At 38.5% G+C, this 20,146-nt stretch overlaps 1 protein-coding gene across 4 annotated transcripts in view; it reads right to left on the bottom strand.

Moving 5' to 3' along the window:
• Window positions 1-20,146, bottom strand: part of CCDC141 (coiled-coil domain containing 141) — a 224,979-nt gene that overhangs the window by 90,923 nt on the left and 113,910 nt on the right. For all 4 annotated transcript variants that reach the window (XM_027556444.1, XM_027556434.1, XM_027556425.1 and 1 more), the window contains one exon: window positions 9,576-9,770. In XM_027556444.1, coding sequence (XP_027412245.1) covers window positions 9,576-9,770 — 195 coding nt within the window. The remainder of the gene's footprint in view (window positions 1-9,575; window positions 9,771-20,146) is intronic.

Genomic DNA, 20,146 nt, shown 5'->3' with positions numbered 1-20,146 from the left:
CAAAACAATCTCTTATGAACAATGTAATATAGTTAGTTCGCCTTGAAGCTCCACATTTTCTAAGATTCTACTGCTTTTAATCATTCAAATAATTGTTGAGCATGTACTTACTACCTGGAAGACACTGTGCAGGGTGTCCTGGTGAACACAAAATTGACGTTTCCTACCCTGAAGGAAGTGTAGTTTAGCAAAGGGAAGTAAATCTATCCAGAAATATCTGTAATACCAGGAAGAATGTATTTACTGCCAATGGAGGAGATCAACAGTCTAAAATTATGCATACATCCATGCCTTAGAAGTCGGTTGATAGCAGTGCTGTGAAAGATATTCATGGGTGAATGGCAACAAAACTGAATGTCTCGATTATAAGACTATTAAATATAGACTGAGTTGTGGGCTTTCATGAAAAATGTTAAGATGTTAAAGGTGTTCCTTGATTTTGATTAACTTTTCTATTTTAGATAGATATTTAATAATCATATGCTAATTGTTGTTTTTCAGTCACCCAGGGGTGTGCAACCCTTTGTGACCCCATGGACTGCAGCACGCCAGGCCTCCCTGTCCCTCATAGGGCGCATACGATAGAAACTTCATAGCCTGCTATTCAAGACCTCTTAACCCTTGCCTCTTCTACTCCTTGCCTCTCATTTCTCTCAGCTTATACCCTACACTCTTGGCAAAACAAATTACCTTAGGTTCCCCAAACATGGCACAGTGTTATACTGTGCAGCCTTCCCCAAATCCCTTCACGTCTAGTCTTCCAAATTTAGCTCACTGGTAGCTCCTCTGGAGAAGCCTTGCTTGACACTTTCCCTGGGTCAGGTTAAGGATCTCGTCTATGTTCCCTCTTGCCCTAGGGTTACTCCATCATGGCTTCTCCCACAGCACACAACACTTCTGCTTCCTTGTCTCTCCTCCAAGTGAGGCTGACGGGGTCTTGAAGAAAAGGATTTTATTTCTCACTGCTTGAGCTCAAGTATCCATATACTGCATGACAACACTGGGTTATACAGGGTACATAACATACTGAAGTGAAAGTGAAGTGAAGTCGCTCAGTCGCGTCCGACTCTTTGCAACCCCATGGACTGTAACCTGCCAGGTTCCTCCGTCCATGGGATTTTCCAGGCAAGAATACTGGAGTGGGTTGCCATTTCTAGCTGAATGCAAATGGGGAAGAAGGGAGGGAGTAAAAGGAAGTTGCTTTTCTAAGAGAAATGGAAGTTGTTCTGAAAGTGAGAAATCAGAGGTTGCTAAGAATTATGAAACCGAAAGCAATTACACTATTCTTGATGTCTAATGACAATTAGCTTAAGTTCTTGAATTCATTTCTATCACTTCAGCAAATTTCTTCTGAATAATATTTTTTTTATTTTCTACTTGGATACATTTCTTCTTTTAATCTGTACCACACTGGACCATTTTAATTAATTGTTTCTCACATCTGGCCTAAAACATAACTATTTTGAAAAAGGTAGAACAGTGTGTATATAAATTTTTAAAAATTAACCAAACTCAGTGCTTAATTATTTGGCTTCTGTCTGAAACAATAATGCTGCTATAGGCAGTACTTTTTGTATTGCTGTAAATATCTTAAAACAGCAACATCATTCTTTAAAAAAGATATCAACTTTTCAGCAGTGATGGCAGAAGCAGGAGAAGCTGTGAAAATTACTACATTTCAAAGTGTTTCCCGTGTGTTCCTCCAGTCACCCCAACTTTTGCTTCACCTGTGCCTTTAGGCTGATGACCCAAGAACCAGACCATTTGGCTTTGGCCTCAGTCTCCCCTGCTTTCTTTTTCCAATGAAATCATATGCTTGGGAATGGAAAGCATAGGAATGAAACTTTGTGACCCATCAGTCATGTTTTACAGCTTTAGGGTCAATCATCATTGTCATATAAATATAGGCTTATACTATTCCACTCTTGAAAATGCATACTTATCTCTTTCTGGTTCAAACCACATTCCCTAACAATGATAAACAGATTTTGAGTGATCAATACACATTAACCACAGCTTCTTTTGTGAACATGCCAGAAATATAATCTGGCATGTTATTTCATGATAGGTAATCATTAAAGATGAAAATTTGAAGAGATCAAGATGAATTATAATAATAAGTGTTTTGTTTATATTTCATGCCATGTCCTCATAACTCTTAGCAACATCTGGTAACCAGAGAAACTCCTGTCCAACAGCTATCATCCAATGTTGACAATCAACCCATACTTGTATTTGTTGTTGAGTAATTTAGCAAATAGCCTCACCAAATGCAGTAGCTAATTCTAAAATGATAAGGGAGTATCTCTGATTCTTGAGTTACATGACTCGGTCTCCATTTGAATCTGGTTATGAAAAACATCACTAGCACTTGTAAAATTTCAGAATACAAAATTGATACACATAAATCTGTTGCTTTTCTATACATTAGTGATGAACTATCAGAAAGAGAAAGCAAGAAAACAATCCCATTTAAAACTGTATCAAAAAGAATAAAATATAATACTTAGGAATAAACTTAACCAAGGAGGTGAAAGACTATAATACACAAGACTGAAAACTATGAAAATTGATGAAGGAAACTGAAGATGCTACAAAGAAATGGAAAGACATAATGTCTCCTTAGGTTGGAAGAATTAATATTATTAAGATATCCATACTACCCAAAGTAATCTACAGATTTAATGCAATCAAAGTACTCATTAAATTTTTCATAAAACTAGAACAAATTATCCTAAAATTTATATGAAACCACAAAGACACTGAATTGCCAAAGCAATCTTGAGGGGGAAAAAAAAAAGAATAAAGCTAGAAATATCATGCTCCCTGACTTTAGATTATATATTACAAAGCTACAGTAATCAAAATAGCATGGTACTAGCATAAAAACAGATAAATAGAACAATGGAACAGAACAGGGAGCCCAGAAATAAACCCACACACCAAGGTCAATTAATCTACAACAATGGAGATAAGAATATACAGTGGATAAAAGATAGTCTCTTCATTAAGTAGTGCTGGGAAAACTAAACAGCTACATGTAAAGGAATGAGATTAGAACATTTCCTCATACCATATACAAAAATAAATCCCAAATGGATTAAAGATGACCTAAAGGTATCACCTGAGACTTTAAAATTCCTGCAAGAGAACACAGGCAGAACACTCTTTGACATAAATCATAGCAACATATCTATATATATTTGTATTGGTCTCCTAAGACAAAGGAAACAAAAGCAAAAGTAAACAAATTGGGGCCTAATTAAGCTTAAAAAGTTTTACACAGCAAAGGAGACCATTGACAAAATAAAAAGAAAACTTACTGAATGAGAGAAAATATTTAGGAATTATATGATTGATAAGAGGTTAATATATAACATGTGTAATCAGCTGATATGTCAATATCAAAAACTGACAATAAATGGGCAAAAGATCTGAATCTACATTTTTTCCAAAGAAGGCATGCAGATGGCCAACAGACACATGAAAGATGCTCAACATCACTAATCATGAGAAATGAAAATCAAAACTACAATGAGATATCACCTCACACCTGTTAGAATGGCCATCATCAAAAAGGTCACAAATAACAAATACTGGTGAGGATGTAGAGAAAAGGGAACCCTTGTGCACTGTCGGTGGGAAAGTAAACTAATGCAATCACTACGAAAAACCATATGGAGAGTCTTCAGAAAAACTAAAAACAGAACTGTCATCTGATCTAGCAATCCACTGGGTATATAGTCAAAGAAAATGAAAACATTATTTTGAAAACCCTATGTTCACAGCAGCATTATTTACAATAGCCAAGATATAGAAGCAATCTAAATGTCCATGAACAGCTGAATGAAACAAGAAGACATGGTGTGTAAACACATATTATATACTCAGTCAAAAAAGAATGAAATTCTGCATTTACATCAATGTGGATGGCCCCAGAGAGTACTATCCTTAGTAAAATAAGTCAGTGAAAGATAAATACTCTGTATTATCACTTATATGTGAAATCTAAAATATTAAGCAAAGGAATGTATACAACAAAACAGAAACTCACTCATAGACACAGAGAAAAAAACCAGCGGTTACCAGTGGAGAGACAGAGGGGGAAGCATAGGACAGGATATGAGATTAAGAGATACAAGCTACCATGTATAAAACAGATAAGCAGCAAAGATATATTGTATAGCACAGGGAAATAAAGTCATGTTTTGTAATAAGTTTAAATGTAGTATAATCTACAAGCCTTTTGATGAAAGTGAAAGAGGAGAGTGAAAAAGTTGGCTTAAAGCTCAACATTCAGAAAACTAAGATCATGGCATCTGGTCCCATCACTTCATGGCAAATAGATGGGGAAATAGTGGAAACAGTGTCTGACTTTATTTTGGGGGGCTCCAAAATCACTACAGATAGTGATTGCAGCCATGAAATTAAAAGACACTTACTCCTTGGAAGGAAAGTTATGACCAACCTAGACAGCATATTGAAAAGCAGAGACATTACTTTGCCAACAAAGGTCCATCTAGTCAAGGCTATGGTTTTTCCAGTGGTCATGTATGGATGTGAGAGTTGGACTGTGAAGAATGCTGAGCACCGAAGAATTGATGCTTTTCAACTGTGGTGTTGGAGAAGACTCTTGAGAGTCCCTTGGACTGCAAGGAGATCCAACCAGTCCATTCTAAAGGAGATCAGTCCTGGGTGTTCATTGGAAGGAATGATGCTAAAGCTGAAACTCCAGTACGTTGGCCACCTCATGCCAAGAGTTGACCCATTGGAAAAGACTCTGATGCTGGGAGGGATTGGGGGCAGGAGGAGAAGGGGACGACAGAGGTTGAGATGGTTGGATGGCATCATGGACTCGATGGATATGACTTTGAGTAAACTCCGGGAGTTGGTGATGGACAGGGAGGCCTGGTGCGCTGCGATTCATGGGGTTGCAAAGAGGTGGACACAACTGAGCAACTGAACTGAACTGAATCTACAAAAAGATTGAATCATTGTGTTGTATACTTGAAAATAACATAACATTACTATAATAGTGGCTCTGTGGTAGAATCTGCCTGCAATGCAGGAGATGCAGGTTTGATCCCTGGGTTGGGAAGATTCCCTGGAGAAGGGAATGGCAACCTACTCCCATATTCTTGCCTAGGAAATCCCATGGAGGGAGAAGCCTGGTAAGCTACAGTCCATAGACTGGGTTGCAAAAGAGTCGCGCACGACTTAGCAACTAAACAACAAGCATAATTTTAAAAAAGGAAAAAGAAAAGCACCAGTAGCAACACTATTGCTATGGGCCTGTGTGCCAGCATTGCCACCTATTGCTCTTTCCAGGCACAAACCAGCACACCTCAAACCAAAGACCAGAGACATTCTCTAGGTAAGAAACACTCTGGAGCCTTGGGTAATCATTGACCCCTTGCAGGATTAACAGGAAATCAATGTCACTCCTGAAGCTGCAGAGTAAAGGTAATGGGGCACTCTTACTAATGTGGACGATTAGGTGGTGATTATACTTAACTGAATTTCACAAATTGGAGTTACGTTGGCTACAGACTTTTTGCATGTTTTATTCTCTGCTATAGTCCCGGCATTTAGAACAGAGCATGACACACAGTAGCTGGTCAATAAATATTTATTAAATAAATGAATCCCTAAAGAAAAAGGGTAATTGTTCTCATAAATTTGCCACCCTACCTATTTAGCAACTTAAATTTGAAAAGACTTTGTGACTTTTCTCTAGTAAATAAGAACATTCCTGGATATGGATAGAATTGGTAGAGAGAGGGACAGATGACAAGAGGAGGAAAGAAGAGGAAAAGAGGGGGTTTCCTGATGATTGCAACATTATATACCAGATACACATGATAAAAACCTGGATGAAAAAAGAATAAATATGACATGGAAAACTTACTAGGAATAGTCCATTCTACAGATGAGATTATGACATTCATTCCTTTTTAACAAAATTCAAACAACTTAAAGGTTATTTTAAAAATCGTATATTTTGCTTTTTTACTGAGCAAAATACTCAAGTTGTCACATTCACTAATTGATATACTACCTATGGCACTAACATTTTTTCACACTGGTAGTTGACACAGAAGTTAAAGAATATTGGCTTAGCTTTAACAAACTTGGAACAAGAGGTTGCTTGCTAAAAAATGATTTCACTTATCAAGCATGAAACTGGTTCTCGAGGTAAAGTGAAAAGTGAAAGTCAAAGTTGCTCAGTCCTGACTCTTTGCAACCCCAAGGACTAAACAGTCCATGGCCAGAATACTAGAGTGGGTAGCTGTTCCCTTCTCCAGGGGATCTTCCCAACCCAGGGATTGAACCCAGGTCTCCCGCATTGCAGCTGGATTCTTTACCAGCTGAGCCACCCAAGTTTCTTCTTCTTCTTCTTCTTTTTTTTTTTTAAGCCCTGATGTCCTGTTTTTTTCACAGTGCCAATACCCAGATTTGCATATGAGGGGCAAATCCCCACTGCTTCTATCCATCTTACTGTGTGTAAGTAAGATGGATACTTACTCTGACTCTGGCCCCTCTTTACCTGGGCTATTCTCAGTGCTGGATTTGCAACCTCCAGGGTTGAGGAAATGTCCTCCCCTGAGACAAAGAGCAGGGTTGCTTACTGTTTGTTACAAAACAGCTAATTCCCCAAGTTTAGGATTCTTCCCTGCAGTGATGCCCTCATTCAGAGGGCCCCATCTGCATTGCCTCTGGAGGAGAAACAGGGATTTGGGGAACTGATGTGACCTCTGACACTCTGGTTACTGCTTTGGCTTTGAGTAGTGAAGTCTTTCAAAACTGATTCAGAAGTCACGAGTCTTCTGTGAGCATCCATGAACTGTGGCAAGCAAAGATGTTAGTTAGAAAGTTGTGTAAAAAGCCTCAGACTCCTCCCGGCTGTTGGCAGCATGGCTTCATTAAGGATGTAGACAACCACAATCAAAAAACCCTGGCCCACTCAAGGCACAATGAAGTGAATTTTCAGAAGGAAAGCTCAATGCTTCAGAGATAAATTGATGATGTAAAATGAAAATATAACTGTAATAGTGAAAACAAAACTTTCAGACTAGAAAAAAATATTTTAAGGGATTTAAAAATTATAATAATGTCTTAAATCCAGTGCTTTATTGTAACTAGGATTATTTATGAGTGCTATGCCCAAAAATAGGGTAAAGTAGTAAGAGTTTTATAGAATTTGGAGGCTCGACAATATAAATCAGAAAGAAAAATACCATTTACGAGTCTCGAGTTTCTTTCTTTAATTTAAATGGATTTACTCACTATATTATTTCATCTTAGAAGCTGGGGCCTACCACATGCCTGTGCTCAGTGGTGTCTGAATCTTTGTGACCCTACAGCCAGGCTCCTCTGTCCAGGGATTTTCCAGGCAAGAATACTGTAGTGGGTTGCTGTTTCCTACTCCAGGGTATCTTCCCAACCCAGGGATCGAACCCACGTCTCTTTTGCCTCCTACATTGGCAGGTGGATTATTTATCACTGTGCCACCTGGGAAGCTCATGCATTATTTAACCATTTGTTGCTTATTAATAATATGGTAAATAATTCATTTCAAGAATCATGATTTAAACGTCCACTTTCTAAATTCCAGCTTCTATTTTTGCTAAGGTAAAAATTTCCATCATCTTTCAAACTGAATCCTTAGATTTGGAGTTGGAAATTATTTTCCTGATGCTTTGAGAAGGGAGAAGGAATTCTACACCTAAGCACCACTTGGCCATAGAGAATTCCATAGTATGGGTAAACTTGGTATGGATAAGTCCCGATTGAACTAATTATAACTTGAACGCTGTGGCATTCAAATGATGAAATGGGATCTAGAAGTCAAGTCTTTGGGGTTAAGAAATAGGATTTGTTAGGATTCGACCTGAATTACTGTATAAGCTTGAGAAAGTAACCACTCTATTCTTCAATTATTTAAAAATTACTATTGCAAAAGATATCATTCCTTCTTATTCAAGACCCAGGAATAAGGTAAGATGAAAAATTTCCTTGTCAAGTTACCAGATAATGAGAGCAGAGAAAGCAAGAGTAAGAGAGTGAGAATGAGACAGAGAGAAACTCTACTTTTTGCAGGACTATAAAGTGTAGGGCCTGTGCTGAAACTTCATCTCACTGTAACCCAATGTTCTATAATTCTTTTCCTTAGAAACAGCATTAATTAAATGGCAGATGACCAACTCATTTTGTAGAATAAGAGTATAATTTGTAGAATAAGAAATTTAAAAATCTTTTATTCAAAAATAGGACTGTTGCAAAGAAGTTAAACCAGCACTTATCATTTACTTAGCTCAACAGCTCCAGAAAATATGTCTGTTTCTTCTCTTAAACAAAGAAATCCAAAGCAACAAATAATTTGACAAATATTTCTTTAACATGTTGTCCCTACCATAATCCTAGCACCTCTATTTTGGAACTTTACTATGCATGCTTTCTATGTTTCCTACTAGTAAACAAACTTAAAATTAAGTAACAATTTTCATATCTACCAGGACATTGTATTCAGTTTGTTGATGTCATGCCCTTAAATCACAATATATCTAGCTTTTGGGGTTCCCCATTCATTTCCTGCCATACTGACCAGTTTTAAAAACAACAGTGAAATTTAAGCTTTAATTCCAATAAGGCAATTTGAAGGTATATGTTCATTGAGAAAGGCAGAGAATTTTTCAAAAAATATTGCCATCTTCAGATACTTAAGTGACATGAGCACATGAACATTACCACTCAGAGCCACCAGGTACAATCAATTTTAAAAGACTCAAACAAGAGAAATAATATTTCTTCCACTCAAAAAGGCCTGGAAAGAATCTAAGACAATATTTTCCTTTGGCTGATTTGCAAAGGAACAGAGGATAAATTAGGACTTTGGGATTAACATATACACACTATTATATATAAAACAGATAACCAATAAGGACCTACTGTATAACACAGGTAATTATACTCAGTATTTTTTAATAACCTCTAAGGGAAAATAATCTGAAAAAAAAGATATATATGTATGTATAACTGAATCACTTTGCTGTACAACTGAAAGTAACACAGCAGTGTAAATCAACTATACTCCAATCTAAGACAAACCAAGGCAGGGCAGTCAAGCAGAACTCTATGATTTGCATGCCAAAAGCCTGCAATATTTGTGTATCATTGCGTAATAAATGAAAGAGGATTTTAAAAATGGGAAGACTTTCTTGTTAAAAGTTTCAGGGTTTTATTTTTTTAAAACTTGCTATATTTTATAATTCCCTTCCTCCGGGAGAAACACTGCCATGTTGGCACACAGGTGTCTACTTCAAACAGACCAATGAGAGCACGAAGATAAAATTCTCCCTGATCTTTTTAAGTGACGCTTTACGTGTCAAAGCACAGAGTCTCTTAGTTTTAGTTACGGAGGGGAATATATTTTAAAAGCTCCTTTTTGCTGCTGTCACCTCTGAAACTCTATGTGGACCCGAGACTTCTGTGATGTGCGCCAGCCTGCTGACGTAATAGATCTCATACTGGTTTGCTCGGATGACCTGAAACGACCAACTTCACCTCACACTCACCTTGTTTGCACTGTTAAAAAACTCATTTGCCTTTTTTAACCAGCTTTTCCTTTCCTCCATGAGCTGACCAAACTCCTCTTGAAGCTGATTCAGTTTCTGGTTAGAGAGCTGTAAGTGTTCGCTCTGCACATGCTCCTTGGAGAGGAGAAGCCCCAGCGCCTCATTCTTCAGCGTCTCGACCACAGCATTCCATTCCTGTTAAGAGAGCACTCTTCAGTTGCTTTCACACATAAAATAAACGGCAATCTTGGGTAAGGCCCAGAGGACAGCGGGATGTGTTGAATGTATAAGAAACTTGTCATTATTTTCAGATCATAAAGCAGTAAATGCTGCATTCTAGGTTTGAGTACCACAACATGGTAGGTTAAAAAGAGACACAGAAAAGAAGCTTAAAAAAAAAGAGGGTTGATAGTAGAAAGGGGCAGGTCAACTGAGATGTGTGAGTGATGGAGGGTCTGCTGCTGCTGCTACTAAGTCACTTCAGTCGTGTCCGACTCTGTGTGACCCCATAGACGGCAGCCCACCAGGCTCCGCCGTCCCTGGGATTCTCTAGGCAAGAACACTGGAGTGGGTTGCCATTTCCTTCTCCAATGCATTAAAGTGGAAAGTGAAAGTGAAGTCGCTCAGTCGCGACCGACTCTCCACGACCCCATGGACTGCAGCCCACCAGGCTCCTCCGCCCATGGGATTTTCCAGGCAAGAGTACTGGAGTGGGGTGCCATCGCCTTCTACGTGATGGAGGGTCTAGTTGCCCTGAATTCAGGTCACCTGCCATTTCCCTTAACACTATCTGAAAATATACCCCAAATATGGTCATTTTTTGGTATACCAGCATTTTTCAATCTCTAACTCATTTTTACCTTTTATTCACTTGAGTAGTATAAGGACCTCTCTCTCCCACAGTTCAGTCTCCTTGGCAATGTAGGCGAATATGCACAAGAAAGGAAGGGAAGGCTCATAATTTATGGCTATTGTTTGTGCATCTGCCTATACTTAGAACTGAAATCAAGATCTGTTCTTTTCCACAAAGTTAATAGCTGTTATTGTGCAGTACTCTCTCCTTCCCGACCCTGGCTTCACCTCTCAATGTTTCATGATCAATGATTTATAAACATTTCAAAAAGCGAAAAGAGGCAGTTTTCTACTTTCTACTGCATGAGGGTGAAAAACACTAAAGGTAAAACAGTAAACAGAGAAGAAAGAAAATAAAGAGTTGAAGTACACCAAAATATTAACATTCAATCTATTAGAAGGGAAATTCAAATTTCTTGCAAAAGAACTGAAGCCATATCTAGTTTCATAGAATAATGCTTATCTCCAACATAGGAGTCTTGTCAGTGAATTTTCTGGTACCCATGTCAGCTGAGACTGAGCTGTAAGCATAGGCTGTTTGCTAAGGCATCAAAAATTAGCATTGAATTTTAAAAACCACAGTTTGACTCTATCCTGGCTAGCTCCGCAGTGCAAAATGTCCTGTTAATAAATTACACTTGTTATATTATATTGTATAAAACATAATTTTAGTGCAATTTACCACTATTATTTTCATTCATTTCACATGACAGCAAAATACTGTGTACCTGGGACCATGCTAGGAATATAAAGAAAAATTAAAATGTAGTTCTTTCCTTTAACAATACATAAACTTCTGTTTTATGTGATATTACATATACTTAACATTATTAAATATATGCTGGTTCTACAAACACACAAATATACATAGACAAAATTGTAGTATTTCAAATCACAGTTGGTAGAAGTTGGAAATAGAAATTGTGCATATTATTTTATGGACTCCATATAACCTCTTCTAATAACAGTGCAAGAGAAAAATATTTTGATTAATGGATGCAAGAATAAGTACTGCAAATTAACAGAATGGCAATTTTTTGACTACCAATTATAAGGTATGGTTTGTAATATTAACCTTCACAAACTTAGGTTACACACTATTATTTTCCTAGTATTTAAACAGGCTCAAAGGAGTATGTTATTCAAGGTTATGTATCCAATAAGTGGTAGAACTAGGACTATTCATAGGTCTGCATACGATGCTACATTCCAGGGAATTGAGGGGAAGGAGACTTCAGAATCTCCAAATTTCTCAGTGAGTACAAAAGGACCACTCTTAGGCATGAAGATGGGCTACATGAGTTCTCAAAACTCTCCTTCTTTTAAGAGCTATCTGTCCCCACTTAAGGACTGCTAATATGTGCCATGACATTATTTTGTAAAGCACTGTAAATATCCCTACCACTTAAAAACAATGATCTTAACCTTACTGGGAAAAGCAAATATTTCTAAAGCAGTTAGCATAATTTTTGATCACATAATAGGCACTCACTAAATATTGGTCCCACGTTTTTGCCCATCAATTTTACCATGGTTCATTAATGCCCTAAAATTTTTCATTATTTATGGGAATTCCTGTTTCCTAGTTCCAATATAACAATAGTAGAGGCTTTCTCCAAATGTTATTGGTCAGTGTTGTGTATTGGTCAATAACATGAGGTAAACAAAATAAAGCACGTTTCTTTACTGTAACACTTCTCGGTACTTTTACAATGTTAACTTGCATTGACCATCAACAGAAAATTGGATTCAAGATTTACTGAGCATGGCCCCACCATCAGAACAAGACCCAGGTTCCCCCTCAGTCAGTTTCTCCTATCAGGAAGCTTCCATAAGCCTCTTATCCTTCTCCATCCGAGGGCAGCCAGAATGAAAACCACAATCACAGAAAACTAACCAATCTGATCACAAGGACAACAGCCTTGTCTAACTCAATGAAACTATGAGCCATGCCATGTAGGGCCACCCAAGATGGATGGGCCACGGTGGAGAGTTCTAACAAAATGTGGTCCACTGGAGAAGGGAATGGCTTAACCATTTCAGTAGTCTTGCCTTGAGAACCCCATGAACAACAATGAAGAGGCAAAAAGATAGGACACTGAAAGATGAACTCCCCAGGTCGTAGGTGCCCAATATGCTACTGGAGATCAGTGGAGAAGTAACTTCAGAAAGAAGGTAGAGACAGAGTCAAAGCAAAAACAAAAACCAGTTGTGGATGCGACTGGTGATGGAAGTAAAATCCAATGCTGTAAAGAGCAATACTGCATAGGAACTTAGAATGTTAGGTCCCTGAATTAAGGCAAATTGGAAGTGGTCAAAGAGGAGATGGCAAGAGTGAACACCGACATTTTAGGAATCAGCAAACTAAAATGGACTGGAATGGTTGAATTTAACTCAGATGACCATTATATCTACTACTGCGGGCAAGAATCTCTTACAAGAAATGGAGTAGCCATCATAGTCAACAAAAGAGTCTGAAATGCAGTACTTGGATGCAATCTCAAAAACGACAGAATGATCTCTGTTCATTTCCAAGGCAAACCATTCAATATCACAGTAATTCAAGTCTGTGCCCTGACCAGTAATGATGAAGAAGCTGAAGTTGAACGGTTCTATGAAGACCTACAAGACCTTCTAGAACTAACACCCAAAAAAGATGTCCTTTTCATTATATGGGACTGGAATGCAAAAGTAGGAAGTCAAGAAACACCTGGAGTAACAGGCAAATTTGGCCTTGGAGTACAGAATGAAGCAGGTCAAAGGCTAATAGAGTTTTGCCAAGAGAACGCACTGGTCATAGCAAAGACCCTCTTTCACCAACATAAGAGAAGACTCTACACATGGACATCACCAGATGGTCAACACCAAAATCAGATTGATTATATTCTTTGCAGCCAAAGAAGGAGAAGCTCTATATAATCAGCAAAAACAAGACTGGGAGCTGACTGTGGCTCAGATCATGAACTCCTTATTGGCAAATTCATACTTACACTGAAGAAAGTAGGGAAAACCACTAGACCACTCAGGTATGACCTAAATCAAATCCCTTACAATTATACAGTAAAGGTTAGTCACTCAGTCGTGCCCAACTCTTTGTGACCCCATGGACTTCAGCCCTCCAGGCTCCTCTGTCCTTGGGATTTTCCAGGCAAGAATGCTGGAGTGGGTTGCCATTTCCTTCTCCAGGGGATCCTCCTTACCCAGGGATTGAACACAGGTCTCCTGCACTGCAGGCAGATTCTTTACCGACTGAGCTACAAGGGAAGCGATTATACAGTGGTAGTGACAAATAGATTCAAGGAATTAGATTTGATAGGCAGTGTCTGGAGAATTATGGACAGAGGTTTGTGACAATGTGCAGGAGGCAGGGATCAAGACCATCCCCAAAAAAAAGAAATGCAAAAAAGCAAAATGGCTGTCTGAGGAGGCCTTATAAATAGTTGTGAAAAGAAGAGAAGTGAAAAGCAAAGGAGAAAAGGAAAGATATACCCATTTGAATTTAGAGTTTCAAAGAATAGCAAGGAGAGAAAAGAAAGCCTTCCTCAGTGATCAATGCAAAGAAATAGAGGAAAACAATACAATGGGAAAGACTAGAGATCTCTTCAAGAAAATTAGGGATACCAAGGGAACACTTAATGCAAAGATTGGCTCAATGAAGGACAGAAATGGTATGGACTTAACAGAAGCGGAATATTAAGAAGAAGTGGCAAGAAGAAGAACTATGCAAAAAAGATGTTCCTGACCCAGATAATCACGATGGTATGATCACTCACCTAGAGCCAAACATTCTGGAATGTGAAGTCAAGTGGGCCTTAGGAAGTATCACTATGAACAAAGATAGTGGAGGTGATGAAATTCCAGTTGAGTTATTTCAAATCCTAAAAGATGATGCTGTGAAAGTGCTGCACTCAATATGCCAGCAAATTTGGAAAACTCAGCCATGGACACAAGACTGGAAAAGGTCAGCTTTCATTCCAATCCCTAAGAAATGCAGTGCCAAAGAATGTTCAAACTACCACACAATTGTACTCATCTCACACACTAGCAAAGTAATGCTCAAAATTCTCCAAGCCAGGCTTCAACATGTGAACCGTGAACTTCCAGATGTTTAAGCTGGATTTAGAAAAGGCAGAGGAACCAGGGATCAAATTGCCAACATCTGTTGGATCATCGAAAAAGCAAGAGAGTTCCAGAAAAACATCTACTTCTGCTTTATTGACTATGCCAAAGCCTTTGACTGTGTGGATCACAAGAAACTGTGGAAAATTCTGAAAGAGATGGGAATATCAGACCACCTGACCTGCCTCTTGAGAAACCTGTATGCAGGTCAGGAAGCAACAGTTAGAACTGGACACGGAACAACAGATTGGTTCCAAATAGGAAAAGGAGTACATCAAGGCTGTATATTGTCACCTTGCTTATTTAAATTACATGTAGAGTACATCATGAAAAATGCTGGACTGGATGAAGAACAAGCTGGAATCAAGATTGCCGGGAGAAATATCAATAACCTCAGATACGCAGATGATACCACCCTTATGGAAGAAAGTGAAGAAGAACTAAAGAGCCTCTAGATGAAAGTGAAAGAGAAGAGTGCAAAGTTGGCTTAAAGCTCAACATTCAGAAAACTAAGATCATGGCATCTGGTTTTATCACTTCATGGGAAATAGATGGGGAAACAATGGGAACCGTGAAAGATTTTATTTTTTGGGGCTCCAAAATCACTGCAGATGTTGACTGCAGCCATGAAATTAAAAGATGTTTGCTCCTTGGAAGAAAAGTTATGACCAACCTAGAGAGTATATTAAAAAACAGAGACATTACTTTTCCAACAAAGGTCCATCTAGTCAAAGCTATGGTTTTTCCAGTAGCCATGTATGGATGTGAGAGTTGGACCATAAAGAAAGCTGAGCACTGAAGAATCGATGGTTTTGAACTGTGGTATTGGAGAAGACTCTTGAGAGTCCCTTGGATGGCAAGGAGATTCAACCAGTCCATCTTAGAGGAAATCAGTCCATATTCATTGGAAGGACTGATGCTGAAGCTGAAGCTCCAATACTTTGGCTATCTGATGCGAAGAACTGACTCACTGGAAAAGACCCTGTTGCTGAGAAAGATTGAGGGCGGGAGGAGAAGGGGATGACAGAGGATGAGATGGTTGGATGGCATCATTGACTCAATGGACATGAGTTTGAGTAAGCTCTGGGAGTTGGTGATGGACAGGGAAGCCTGGCATGCTGCAGTTCATGGGGTTGCAAACAGTCAGACTCGACTGAGCAACTGAACTGAACTGAATGTGCCTTGAGGGTCCTGGAGTAAAATGTGGTGTGAAACACTTTCAGTGGTCGATGCTCCAGTTGGAACAATATTGAGAAACACTGTAGTTGTGGCTAAAAGCAGCTGAACCAGCTTTGGGTTCACTTGCTTTCATAAATCTTTGTTTCCTTTTTTGTTTTGTCCTAATTCCTCCTGCTACTAAATAATCCCATTTCCTATCTTTGGACCCATTCTTTCATTTTCTGTCTGTTTTAAGATCTATGGGACATTCATCCTCAATGAACTCAAGTAAGAAATTCTTAATATATGAAGATATAATTCTTTCAAAAAATTGGCATTGACCAAAATCTTCTGTCCTCATTAGAGAAGGACCACTTAACAAATATGGAGAAGCTGATGGAGGCCCAGAGAACAAGAGGGAAGGAAAGTGAAGAGGAGGTTAGGATATGGAGAGGTAGGTTATATCCATTACATGCTCAGCCTGGTGTTGGTATCTTAACTGTCCACAAGAGAGTAGGCTTGATTCTTCTTGCTGTATGCTAATACTGTGCTAAATGCTTTACATTCTGTATCTGTGTAATCTCTGCCATACCCCAACAAGGTAGAAACTATTACCACCACCATTTTACAGATGGAGTAACTGAGTCTCAGAAGGATTAGGAACTTGCTTGAGGTCAACACTAGTAAGTAAAAGAAAGAAAGAAAGTCCCTCAGTCATGTCTGACTTTTTGTGACTCCATGGACTATACAGTGCTTGGAATTCTCCAGGCCAGAATAGTGGAGTGGGTAGGCTTTCCCTTCTCCAGGGCATCTTCCAACCCAGGGATTGAACCCAGGTCTCCTGCATTGCAGGCAGATTGTTTACCAGCTGAGCCACAAGGGAAGCCCAGTAAGTGAAAGAGCCAGGACTTAAATTCAGCTAGCTTGACTCTAGAACCTGCTTTCTCAACCAGTATCCAGGCTTCAGCTCTGCAGAAAGGTGACAAACAGTTCTTTAGACACCACAAAAAGATGAAATACATTAACGTAGAATTTCAGAGGTGAAACCATAAGGTCTGGATAAGGCCTTGAAACTGATAACAGTCCTTATATGACCCTGGGATCTTCTGATTTGCAATCAGAAGGCTTATTATTTCTAAATAAATAAATATATAACTGAAAATTTACAGTCAAACTCAAGCTATATTTTGCTTAGCAACTGAACCAAAATAATAAAGCTCTTCTCTATGAATAAGAAGAGAAATACCTGTTCTCTAACAGAGTTCATAAATCTGCCTTTAGTATAAATTTTGCAAACAACATTAAAGAGAGACTTCTGGAGCACAGCCAAGTCTTTGCAAACCCACTTTAACTTTGTGCTTCATAATGTGCGGCTCTGACCTTCCAAGGAAACTGTAAAGGACCATTTTGTGCCTTCTATCTTTTCTTATTCTCTATCCCAAGTCTTCTTAATTACATTTTCACATGAACTCTATAGCAGTAAATGAAGCCAGGTTCACTCAATATTTCTATTCAATCTTCTCAGAAAATTGGTTCTGTTTTCTTTGGGCAATCTATAAGCAGTTTCTTATGTGCTTCCATACCATTCTGGTAATGTATTTCCCCAGCCATTTTTCTTCTTATTTTTTTTTTTTTAAGACAAAACTTTCCTGAGTCATCCAAATCCATCACACTATTTTAAAACTTAGTTATCCCTGTTTGTTTAGGCTGGAGGAGCCCAGGGGAGAATACCGTTGTCCGTTTTCTCTAAGCCAGTGCTGCCTGCCTGATAAGTGTTAAACTTCTGACTGGGTTTCAGTCACTTTGCAATAAAATATTTCCAGTACTTGTCCCCACCAGCAGAAAGTCAAAGCCTGCCATTTCCTTGGCTTTTCAGTTTGACAGATGGACGTGCATATCTGTGTGGCACTCTGTGTTCCTGGGTTCAGGGTGTCTCCACAGGTCATTCCATTATTTTCCTTTTTCACTCACAGTAGTAACCCTTTTAAACTGTGCCTTTCAGTATTCCATTTGCTGAGGAAATTGAGCTTCTCCTGGATCTCTTGATTGAAAGGGTACTTTTAAGAGGATTAGTGCTGATAGATAAGAAAGGAAAAATGATTTCTTCTCCCCCCCCCCTCTTTTAACAGTCCCAGGTTAGCTTTCCAAATAAAATTATGGATTTGTATAAAAACTATCCAGCCAATTTTAAAAGTAAAACATTAGCCACTCCAATGGAACAGAAACAATATACTCACAATATGTTTAGTAAACTATTATTCACATGAAAGCTTTACTGATGAAGTGGATGGGGTGAGTGTAAATGATCCAACACCATGTGGTAAAATATTTTCATAAATTTGGCTTCAGAATGTAACTTTTAAGTGGGAGAAGAGGAACAAGAAACAACAGGGAGCATATCTGTAAACGACTAAGAAACTATCAGTTGTGGAAACGACTGGCCCACATCACACACGTCTGGCAGAAGCATGTGTCCAGCTCATGAGTGGCTCCCGCAGCAGGGCCACCTCGGAGGACATCTCATTAGATACAGCTCATTTCTCATTCAGTCTCTAAGTCTGCAGTCCCATTTGGTTCAGCATCGACTGACATCAAATCACAGAATTTTACATGATTGCATTAACAGATGGTACAAACAAAATAAACCTGGCAATTTTAATCAGAGAATATTTGAAAGTCTGTTTTGAGCAGGAAATTTTTTCGGAAGAAATGTTTATGTTTTTGGAGAGCGGCAGTGAGCCCTTGAAAAGCTGAAAGTCTCTGATTGTACTGAGCTGGATTGCAAACAGGGTGACAGTTTCTTCTCATGCCCCCCTCCTGGGCATCTGTAGCTGGCCTATACAAAAGCAAGGGTCATCTTGCTCTTGGATGAGTACCGAGTTCAGTGTCCACAGACCATCTGAACTCTGACCTCACTGTGGTACATTTCAGCAAAGACACAGACAGACTGCAAACAGGGGAAAGCTGCGTTTTTGTGTATCACCTAGAGATAAAAAGAAGTACGGTGTTTCACCTCCCAGCTGAAAGGCAGAAATCATAGCTATTGATTCAAGGAGAGACTGCAGGTAAGAGAGGAGAAATGAAAATACACTTTTTATTCCAAACTTTGTAAGTGGTCTCCAGCAGAGCATTTTGCTTTCCTGAGCCTTACTTCCCTGCCGTGCAAAAACAGCCGCCACCATTTCATACATGTTTCTGCTTCTCTAGTGAATCATCTATAAATTCAATGAATTCAATGGTGAATTGGCTGTGCTTCAAATTCCTGGATTTCAGGTCTTATTAAATTTTGAGTTTTTAGCTACATTTACCATAATTACCTTACCAGGATTAGGACTGACAGTCTACAGCAGAAATGACAGATGTCATCAAAGTCATCTTTGAATAATAGTTCCTGCTTTCTTTTTTCTCAGTCCATTCAAATATTTCAAAAGATGCAAGGAAGAAAAACCCAAAAACATTGCTTGGAAGTTTCTTGTCGCCTTTACTCTGTTCAGTGCTTGGCCACCAAGTGGAGCCTGTGGTTCAGCTACACAGATAAGGGTGCTTGTTGCTAAGACTGAAGCAAAAGGATGTGTGGCAGAATAAATTTTCTAAATCAAATAAAATCAAAACAAATTACACTCATAAGCAAAATCTTCAAAATAACATTTGGAGCAGAAAGACATTTATTTCTTCTTCCTTGGTTCAACACAGTTTTTAGATAAAAATTTAATTACACGGGAAGTCAGGAAGAAATTGTCCCAAGATTTGTGTTGTCTGAGAATCATTATTTTTTCTTTAGTGTCTTGTCCTTGTTTTTCTTAGATTTTTGTTCCTCTTAATCACATTTTCTTCAAGTTGATTAAGTAAGGAGCAGAGCTAGATTGGGGGGTATTGATATTTCCATTTTTAAAATCAAAATTAATAAAGTCTAGCTGGCCAAATTGTTTTCATCTAACACAATTTGCCTACAATCAGAGTGTGCCACTGGCTGACGAGGTGATCTCAGTTTATATTAATGTCTTCAAAAGACTTACTTTTTAATTTTCTAGGGAATCTGTTGGAGATATCTTCAGGATCTCAACACACAATTCAACTACGGGGAGCATTATTGGCGAACATCAAATTATTCTGATGTTCGCTTCTTATGAAGATATTCCTAAATCGGATAGATTACGTTGGAAAGGGGGAATCCATACATTTTACCCACAAGGAACATCACATTTAGACTAGAAAGAACAATGGCTCTTAGTTGCTATGAACAAGATCAATATAAGAAAACCAATTACATTCCTATATAGCAATAATAGACAATTATCTTTTCTAATAGAGATGCCATTTATAAAAGCAATAAAAATTACGAGGCAGTCATTTGTTCAGATATGTATTTGGCAGGCCTATTCTCTGCCAAGAATTCTTCTAAATACTCCATCCAGGCCAGTGAATTAAGTAGTGGGGTAAGA

The sequence above is a fragment of the Bos indicus x Bos taurus genome, chromosome 2, assembly GCF_003369695.1.
Source record: "Bos indicus x Bos taurus breed Angus x Brahman F1 hybrid chromosome 2, Bos_hybrid_MaternalHap_v2.0, whole genome shotgun sequence".
In the NCBI taxonomy this organism is placed as follows: Eukaryota; Metazoa; Chordata; class Mammalia; order Artiodactyla; family Bovidae; genus Bos; species Bos indicus x Bos taurus.
Note: the sequence above shows the minus strand (reverse complement) of the source record. Positions and strands in the feature narration are given on the sequence as shown.